Consider the following 9,717-nt stretch of genomic DNA (forward strand, 5'->3'; position numbering starts at 1 on the left):
ATATTCTGGTATTAGTAAAGTATGTAGATACAATTTTAACATATTTCACAAATAAATTGCCATTGTGATTAGAGCAGTCAACACAGGCTCACTTTGAACATCCATCGCAACAAATATTTTTATCAGCATTCTTTACTGAAATGACCCAAAGACAATAAAAGGTTAAAAACAACACCTGCCATAGTGCTGACCACGAGTTTGAAGCAATAAAGTGAACATAATATTATGTCATTATAATTTCATTTGGAGGAGAGCCGTGCAAGTGATCAGCACATTGAGGGAGAAGATTTATGTAAAGCATATTGAATTTTCTTTTAAAGTTCTTTCAAAACATGTTCACATGTTTAAACAGACATTAACTAATGATCTGATAATGATATGAATGTTTTAATGAAAGTTATGGTTCAAAACTATGACTCAGATTTTGAATAATTCTGTGATTAAATGAACGAGAACGTGTATGAACAAACATTAAATTGCTTTATGGGTTGAAATCTAACAAATCAACTATCCTTAATTATTTTTAATCCTTGACATCCTTAACCACGATTGCATTCTTTCATAATCACACCTAGTGTAGTGTCTTTTGGTAATGTATCACAAAAAGTATTTTTTTTAAACACTCAAGTTGTCTTAAAATCCTAAAAATATTACTTTGATCAGAGAAGTCTTTCCCTGGTTTTGGATGCACAACACTGAACAGTAAGCATCAAAACAGCATATGGTCAATGTTTCACATTTAAATAAGCAAAACAGCGTTCGCTACTGCCATCTAGTGGAAACATGATACTCTTGCATAGAGAGTCCAACCAAAATGCACACAGAATTTGTTAATTTTAAATTTGTTTAACTTTAAAATGTTTAAAATATGTCTGTCTGTGTGTGGGTAAGTATTTCAATCTTTTTTTAATATTTGTAATTTTTTATGGATTTATTTTTAAATTTTGTATACAATTTGATTTCTGTATAATATCTTCGATTTTTTTTAGTTTTACATTTAATTTTAATGTATTTAATGCAAATTACTGTAATTAATAATTATCTTTCTAATTTATTTAAACTGATGTCTAAATACAGACCTATGTTTTGAAATAATTCTGTTCGATCGTCGATCGATTTATCTGCCCTAGCGATCAAAACCGATTGCTCTGGTCTCGAGTCACATGTTTTGACAAGTAAACATGGCGGACGAGGATCCAAACGCGAAAGCTGAATGCGAAGACGTCCCTGCAAAAGAAGAAGAACCAGAGGCTACGGAACCTGGGCAAAATGATGTGGTCAACGATACCGACGAGGTCCAGAAGGACAAACGGGCAGACAGCTCTTGGTCGGCGCCGATTCTGTCGTTTGCTCGTAAAGCGACGGAGACGCTGAGCAGTGGAGTGAATCACTACAGCGCGGGGTTAAAGGGGTCTGACACATCACAACACACCTCTGACACCTCAGATCCCGTAAAAACTGCAGGTATGACACCTGCTCATCACTTTAATATTTAAATATAGGGAGAAGAAAGTTAACTGACTGCGCCCTACTTACTAAGATAAGTAGTCAATAACAGAATTAACAAAAAGTACAACGATATTGCCATATTTTTGGAAATGGTATCATGGTATTGCCATAATACTGTATATAAATATACATGCACAGTAGTTTTTTGGGTCCTGCACCCACAACGTAAATTGGTACGTCATGGACCTGAAGACATGAAAATTTCACGTTCAGATCGGCACGAATATATAATGGAAGGTGTGTATTTTACTAGGGCTGTGCGATATTGAAGAAAAATGCGATATGCGATATGCGATGCGATAATGCTTAAAGTGCCACATGCTCAAATGAAATAGTTTTACTCAGCTGTTGCTGAGTCAGTTCTGTGAACTTCTATAACTATCTTGTGTCATATATATATGGTTATTTGAATGTATGTATGTACCAAGAGTTCCTGTAAAACCACAACAAATTCCTTGTGTTTGCGCACACTTAAGTGGTGAATAAAGCTCATTCTGATTCTGATTCTAATAAGAAAGCACCCCTACAACAACTTCTGAAAGTGAACGGTAGTGTTTTACTCGAGCATTACATAAAAATGTCATTTTAACATTAGTGTAATCATTTTAACATGAGTTTAGGAACTGAATAATAAAAAGGAAAAATAAAACACTGCTTAGTATTTCCTCTTTGAATTCAATATGCACTGATTCTTATTTAAGCTACAAAAGTTATTTAGGTAAGAGCAGTGAGTGATTTTCTCTTTGTCTTTTGTTCATGGCCCCAAATATTGCAAGCTGTAGCGATATGCATATTGCGATATCCTAACAAAAAGTGCAAAGTAACAAGTACAACAAAAAAAAAAAGAAAAATGCACAAAGAACTTGTATAGAAATTTTTCCATCTACAGATTTTTTTCCTGAGCTTCTTTTCTCTGTAAATTAAGGGTGCACTGTATTGCTGAAAAACACAATCTCTACTTAGCAGTCAGATGTCTGTATGCACAAAGGCACAGATCCCTAAACAAGACCATATCTGCAGATGATACTTTGTTTGTAGAAGCATGTTTTAAATTTGAACTAGCACCTCATGACTACGTTATGTACGAGAAGCTGCAAAAGACTCAGGCGCAAGTGGAATGTAAAAAGCATGGTGACATTATTTTTTAAGTAAATATAATGGGCGATATATTGCGTCACCAAAAATGATTGAGGTCATGTACATATATTGCGCGATAAGTTCATATATTGATTATTGCGACAAGCCTATGTGATATGTACATTTGCGATATTTCGATAATTTCGATATTTCGATATATTTTTACCATAAAGTTTTAAATAAATTGTTATATATTTTTTGCTGTTTGCTTAAATAGCCCCGTGGGAAACTACAGATATCGCATGCAGTGTCATATCGTATGGGTTTCAAGTCTTTTAGGTGCCAGCTACTGCATCTATGAATAAATACCCAGTTTTGGTCTGATAGCAATTAATATTAAAATAAAAATATGTGCAGTATATTGTGTGATAAGTACTTCGTTTTTTATTCCATTATAACTTTTTTCAACGTATTATACTTGGCTGTGTATTATTTGAATTTATTTTTTAATTATTCAATATTTAATTATTTATAATAAATTAATTATTTGTTATTTACTCTTATTTTATTCGACTTTTCAATTATGTAAGTCTTATTTATTTTTATTTAATAAAAATAAGAAATGTAGTTTATTGTATTTGTTACTTTTTTAAACTAAACTTAATTTAGTTTAATCATATGTTTATTATTTGTTTATTTTCTTACACTGGTTTTTTCTAAACTTTTCTGTGGACCCCCAGCTCTCCCTTGCATCTCACTTGGGGGTCAGGACCCCTGTTTGAAAACTCCTGTCATGCTTGACATGAGCAAATAATAATTGCATGTGTATTTTCTTGATGAGAAATATGAAACTGCATGAGTAAAAATTATATAGCGTATTAAAGTATAAATATTAAAAAATATGACATGCCAAACTACAGAACACCACGGACACTGCTTGAAATGTCATGTCAGCTGCCCAAATACTATGATATATGAATATAGTAAAAATTCTGTTCTATAGTAAATGACAAAGAACCATGATGTTATCATCTGATAGCAGCACTGTTCCATCAAACAGTACAGTTTTGTAACCGAGATCTGTAAGTGCACCATTCAAAAGAATGTACAGGTTCAAGTGATTGCATCCCACAGGTTAGTGTATTCATGAGCTCAATCCTTGCAACTTCTATCTGGCCATTATCCATTGTGATTAGGAATTCATGAGTATAATAAATTACTTAAAGGGGTCCTATTATGCTCTTTTACAAAGTCTTGATTTTGTTTTGGGGGTGTACTAGAACAGGCTCTCATACTAGGTTGTTCGAAAAACACATTATTTTTCACATATTTTACATTATTACAACACCTCTCTCCCCAGTCTGGCATGAACGGCTCGAATAGTTCCTGTATCAAATGAAGGCCCGCCTTCTGAAATACAAAATGTGCTGTGATTGGTTAGTTGGGCCAGTGTGTGTTGTGATTGGTTAGCTGGGCTGTGAAGGATCCCATGGTGGTGGAGAGGTCAAACCTCCTCAGCATGATGAAGCTCAGCATTAAGGTTCTGATCCAGTCCTCCCTCAGTCTTGGCCGCACGCTGGACTCTGAATATCCACCTCTGCAGCAGCTCTTTGTTGTTCTGGAGCACTGCCTAAAACATGGGTTAAAAGGTGAGATGGGACATAAATCCTAAAAGTGAGTGTAGAATTATGAAATGTCACTATAATCATGTAGGTAAATCTCACAAAAACAGGTCACGTTTCACCCTCAAAATCAAAAGAGAAGAATAAAAAATTATACAAAAGTATCTAAATATTTTAGATGCATTCATTTTTTTATTTTTTTATGTTTATGAAAATAACGCATATTTACATTGTGACTTTCGTTGTGATGGTGCACATTTTCCACTCAAAATGTCATTACTGTTATTGCTGGACAATTTTATTTTCAGTTTGAGGTGATTCTCATTATTTTAATAGTCATTTTTATTATATAAAATTATACAGTACAGTAAAAATAAAATGCTGCAATACAATTATTACAAAAAAAAGTACATACATTTCAGAGAGTACCACCATGATTTATAAATACTTGAGCAGTGATCTTTTAGTATCATTGATATACTGTTTTAGTTTTTGTTCATATTTTTGATTTAAATTTAATTTAAAATGTTTTGTTTTCTGTTAAACAAGTTTAATAAAATTAAACACTTTATTTCAGTTAATGTTTATTTTATTCAAGCAATTAAAATTGTTTTATGTTTTTAGTTTTAGTTAACAATAATAACCCTATTTCAGGGTTTTAATAATAAAGTAATTAAAAAATAATAATTTTCGGGAGGGAGAGAAATGTGAGGGAATGATTTTTTATTTATTTGTTTTGATTTTGAAGTGTAAAACCTACATATTCATGACCAGTTTTGTGAAATTAACCCATTTATGGCCTAAATCCTGCATGTATCTGTCTCTCCTCCTGTGCAGTGAAAAAGACTTTCATTGGTCAGAACAAGTCTATCTGGGCCCCTCTGGAGTTGATAGAGAAACTGTGCCCTGAGTCAGCTGAGATTTCCACCAGTGTGCGGGATATGCCTGGAATCAAGTAGGTTCCCTTTAAAGGTGTTTGTCTTGGATATAATATCCTGTTCAAAACAGTGTAAGAGGAGAGCATGATTTGGTCTTCATGAGGTTCTGTGTTGTTTCAGGACAGGCCTCGGGCGAGCTCGAGCATGGCTGCATCTGGCTCTAATGCAGAAAAAAATTGCAGACTACATGAAAGAGCTTATAAATAGAAGAGACCTTCTTGGGTAAGAGCAATTAAACGATAGAAAAATGATCTTTAATATTTAGACTCTTGTACAGAATTTGTTTAATATCATACAAAATACAGTGCTGTAGTGCTATTGAATTCTGGGCTACCCAATGTAAATTCATGTCTCAGGGAGTTTTATGAGCCCGGGGCTCTTATAATGGAGGAGGAGGGGGCTGTGGTTGTAGGGATGCTGGTGGGTCTGAATGTGATCGATGCCAATCTGTGTGTGAAAGGAGAGGATCTGGATTCCCAGGTGAAACATATAGCCATCCAAACCATGTTATCAGATGTGCTCTTTGACAGTGACGCTAAACACTGTGTTTTTGTTTCTGCAGGTGGGCGTCCTTGACTTCTCAATGTATCTAAAGGATCCTCAAGCAACTGAGACCACACAAGAGTGAGTGTGTGATCATTTAGCAAAGATTAAGCATTGAATCATTAATTACATGGCTAGAAACAAGTATTAGAAGACAGTTATTTTGTTATGAGCTAGTTTAGTAATTTTAGTAATTTTGGCTTTTTCTGATTCTTTAACTGCTGACAGTGATTCAAAAATGACAGCCATTCTTGACCAGAAGCACTACATAGAGGAACTGAACCGGCATCTGAGCTGCACAGTGACGGATCTTCAGGCCAAGATGGACTCGCTGGAGAAGACCAACAGCAAACTCATCGAGGAGGTAATTTTTATAGACTTTATTATGACCTTATATTTTGTGTATTTTAATTTCTTGCTTATAAATCATGCACATTATTAAATACAGGATTAAAATGGGAAAACATAGTTATTTGATGTCTTTTGTACAGCTTACAGCAGCCACAGACAGAATCAACGCTCTGCGTGAAGAGCAGGAACAACTTAAACAAGAAAATGCAAATATTCTCCAAACTAGTCAGAGGAAAGAGGAGGTGGGAGTTGCAATAAAAATGTTGTATTATGAAAACAATCTGTATGTAATAATTTTTAAACATCTGCATCCACTATTCACTGGAAAAGTCGCTAGAAGAATTTTGGAACATCTAAAGCCAAGACCCTAAAATGGCCAAACATAGGCCGGGCTGTTGGTTTATTACTAATAAATAACACCATGCAGTATTTTGTCATTCCAAAATAATGTTACCTGCCATCTGGCCAGTTTTTTTTTTTACTAAGCAAAATTTTACTCACTTTGGATTGCTTTTAGGTGACTCTGCAAGATAGCCAGTTAGAGCTAGAAACATATCGACAGACACGGCAGGGTTTGGATGAAATGTACAGTGTAGTTTGGAAGCAGTACAAGGAGGAGAAAAGAATCCGGCAGGTAAGAATGTAAAATAATTCAGCTCTAAATGTAAAAATAATTTTCAATCTTGAATCTGTATTGTATTGCATAGTATTAAAGGGATAGTTCACCCAAACAAGAAAATATACTCACCCTCATGTTGATTCTTTCTTCTGTTAGACAAAAGATATTCTGAAGAATGTGGTTAACCAAACAGTTGCTGGTCCCCATTTACTTCCATAGTATGAAAGTCAGTGGGGTCCAGAAAATTTTTGGTTACCCACATTCTTCAGAATATCTTCTTTTATGTTCAACAGAAGAAAGAAACTCATGGAACAACTTGAGGTTGAGTAAATGATGACAGAATTTTCATTTTTTGGTAAACTATCCCTTTAATGCATTAATGTAAATATAGTATTTTATGGAGCCAGTCAAAATATCTGCATGAACTGTTTGGCAAATCAGGAGCTGCAAAAGGAGCTGGAGCTGCAGATCGGTTTGAAGCAGGAAATGGAGGTTGCCATGAAACTCCTGGAAAAGGACACTCATGAGAAACAAGACACTCTGGTCGCACTGCGACAACAACTAGATCAAGTCAAGAATCTCAACTTACAGATGTTCAACAAAGCACAGGTGTTACATCTGATTGTCTGTACAACATGTTACTGGAACAGGATTACCTGTAACCAGTTGAAACTTAAGTCTTGTCGTTTAACCCACAAGGAGTCTGACCGAGTGGCCCAGAAAAAAGAGGAGGACATGCAACAACTGGAAAAGAAGATGATTCAGATGGAAGCAGCTATGAAGCAACTAGAGCAGAGGTGCCAGAACGTTTTCAAGGAATAATTCACCCCAAATAATTGATCATTTACCCAAACCTGTATGACTTTCTTTTCCTCGTGGTCTTTGGAAGAATGTAAGCGAAATACGTCATACAGGTTTGAAACAACATGAACATCATAGAGATGTATGAAATGATATGTACTATTTCTAAACCTAATAAACATGAGTATTTGCTCCTTAGGCTTCAAAATTCAGAAAATGTGTGCAAAAACACGGATGAAAGCCAGAATGAGCTGAGATCGGAGATGAAAGGGAAAGTGAACGCTCTGCAGAAGCGTCTCACTGACCTCGACACACTCGGGTAGTGTAAATCAGGCTTCTAGAAAGCGCTAACTTTGCTGTCACAGATACTTTGAAGGGGTAATACAACCAAAAATGAAAATGTTGTCATCAGTTCTCATACACACTCAAGTTGTTCCATGTATACATGTATGCATTTCTTTCAGATGTTGAACACACAAAAAATGATATTTTGAAGAATGTTGGTAACCAAACAGTTGACTTCCATGTTATGGAAATAATATATATAATGGAAGTCAATGGCTACCGTAAACTAACATTATCACAAAGATTTTGATTTTTTTTTTTTAGACTCAGTGTTGTTGCTGTTCTTTTTTCAGGGCAGGCCTAGAGTCAGAGCTTAGCGCGGAGAAAGAGCAGCGGCAGAACCTACAGAGGGAGCTACACAGAGAACAGGACAACAGCGCAGAGCTGCGCACACAACTGCAGCAGCTGCAGGGCCTGCAGACGGTCAGATATACTGCTGCTTCAGCCAGAAAACTAACCAGTACAGTCAAAACAAGACTTTAAATTATGTAAAATCAAAGAAAGAGTGAAGTTTTTGTATTACAGTGTTAATAAATGACTGCTTTGATCTACCTTTGTTTCCACAGGAGCTGCTTGATCTTCGACAAGAGAAGAAACAGCTCCAGCAGCTGTGTGAGGAGCAGGAACAGGCTCTACAGGAGATGGGCCTTCATCTCAGCCAGTAAGACAACTCCACTCTCATTTTTCTGATATTTCTGGATAATGACAGTTGTCTTCTGTAGAGCTGCTTTGTATCGTAATTGTTGAACTCTTGACAGTCTTTTTGAACTGAATTGAATCCACACTGAATTGACTTCAGCTGAGTAATGATGCTATTGTCATTTTAGAGCTTCTACACAGCTGAAAATGTTCATTTCATAACTGAAGAACTTTGCAGTATTAATACTGCTTTGAAACTGTATTGTATAAAGTGCTATATGAATAAACATGACTTGATATCACACGCTAGATGTCTTGAACTAAAATGCTGCTTTCAGATCCAAACTCAAGATGGAGGACTTCAAAGAGGTCAACAAAGCCTTGAAGGTAAAAGAGCTTCATAAGGTTACCTTTTTTGTGTCCATTTGCACAGCAAAGCTAAAGATCCCTTCTTAGTATTGCCTGCCAAGCATTCCTGTTTTTTTTTTTTTACTTTGCTGTGTAACTTGTCGTACACTGTTGTTGTGATATCTCATCATCATAATAGTGCATGACAGATGTGTTATTACTTTTCTAAGTAATAAAATAGACAAAAATATTTTTTTTAAACTGCAATATACAGTATATCTAATATTGTAAATATTGTTTCTTTATGAATCCAGTCTATCAGTTTTCTCCTCCTTAAATAATTATTAAATATATATATAGACTTTACTGTCACTTTTGATCAATTTAATGCATCCTTACTGAATACAGGTATCAGTATTTTTTCCAGTTACGGAACGTTACGTTCAGTATCTATCTATATATATATATATATATATATATATATATATATACAGTATATATATAAATATAATTATTGATTTTGATAATAATTATGATTGTCTTATCTGTTTTCCAGGGTCATGCCTGGCTAAAAGACGATGAAGCTACACAGTGCAAGCAGTGCCAAAAGGAATTCTCAATCTCTCGGAGAAAAGTGAGTGATGCTCCACTCCTGTCAGTCAGTCAATATATCTGTCCTTTGGCAAGTAACTCTACTCGTTTTTCTGTTTGAAGCACCATTGCAGGAACTGTGGCGACATCTACTGCAACAGCTGCTCCAGTAATGAGCTGGCTCTGCCCTCATACCCCAGACCTGTCCGCGTATGTGACGTCTGCCATTCCCTTCTGCTCCAGAGGAGCTCCATCAGATCCTGACAGCACTCAACATATCTGCTGATCATGTGTGTGTGAAACTACAGGCCACCTGTATTAATCAAGCTCTCAA

The 9,717-nt window shown here is 35.4% G+C and overlaps 1 protein-coding gene across 2 annotated transcripts; it reads left to right on the forward strand.

The window, feature by feature from the left end:
• The first annotated feature begins 1,162 nt into the window (after positions 1 to 1,162).
• Positions 1,163 to 9,664, forward strand: LOC107680908 (RUN and FYVE domain-containing protein 1-like). 2 transcript variants are annotated; one of them, XM_016476980.1, is made up of 17 exons: positions 1,163 to 1,464; positions 4,062 to 4,235; positions 5,046 to 5,163; positions 5,267 to 5,368; positions 5,503 to 5,626; positions 5,709 to 5,770; positions 5,918 to 6,053; positions 6,181 to 6,282; positions 6,558 to 6,674; positions 7,101 to 7,268; positions 7,359 to 7,456; positions 7,660 to 7,779; positions 8,099 to 8,228; positions 8,372 to 8,466; positions 8,783 to 8,831; positions 9,349 to 9,426; positions 9,507 to 9,664. In XM_016476980.1, exons 1-17 carry the CDS (start codon positions 1,182 to 1,184, stop codon positions 9,645 to 9,647), a joined length of 2,097 nt encoding a protein of 698 aa, XP_016332466.1. In that variant the 5' UTR covers positions 1,163 to 1,181; the 3' UTR covers positions 9,648 to 9,664. The 2 variants fall into 2 exon arrangements, with proteins under 2 accessions (XP_016332466.1, XP_016332467.1); XM_016476981.1 differs by lacking the exons at positions 8,783 to 8,831; positions 9,349 to 9,426; positions 9,507 to 9,664 and having other exon boundaries at positions 8,099 to 8,265; positions 8,372 to 8,445.
• The last annotated feature ends 53 nt before the right edge of the window (positions 9,665 to 9,717 follow it).

The sequence above is a fragment of the Sinocyclocheilus anshuiensis genome, unplaced genomic scaffold (assembly GCF_001515605.1).
Source record: "Sinocyclocheilus anshuiensis isolate Anshui unplaced genomic scaffold, SAMN03320099.WGS_v1.1 scaffold1462, whole genome shotgun sequence".
NCBI classification, from domain to species: domain Eukaryota; kingdom Metazoa; phylum Chordata; class Actinopteri; order Cypriniformes; family Cyprinidae; genus Sinocyclocheilus; species Sinocyclocheilus anshuiensis.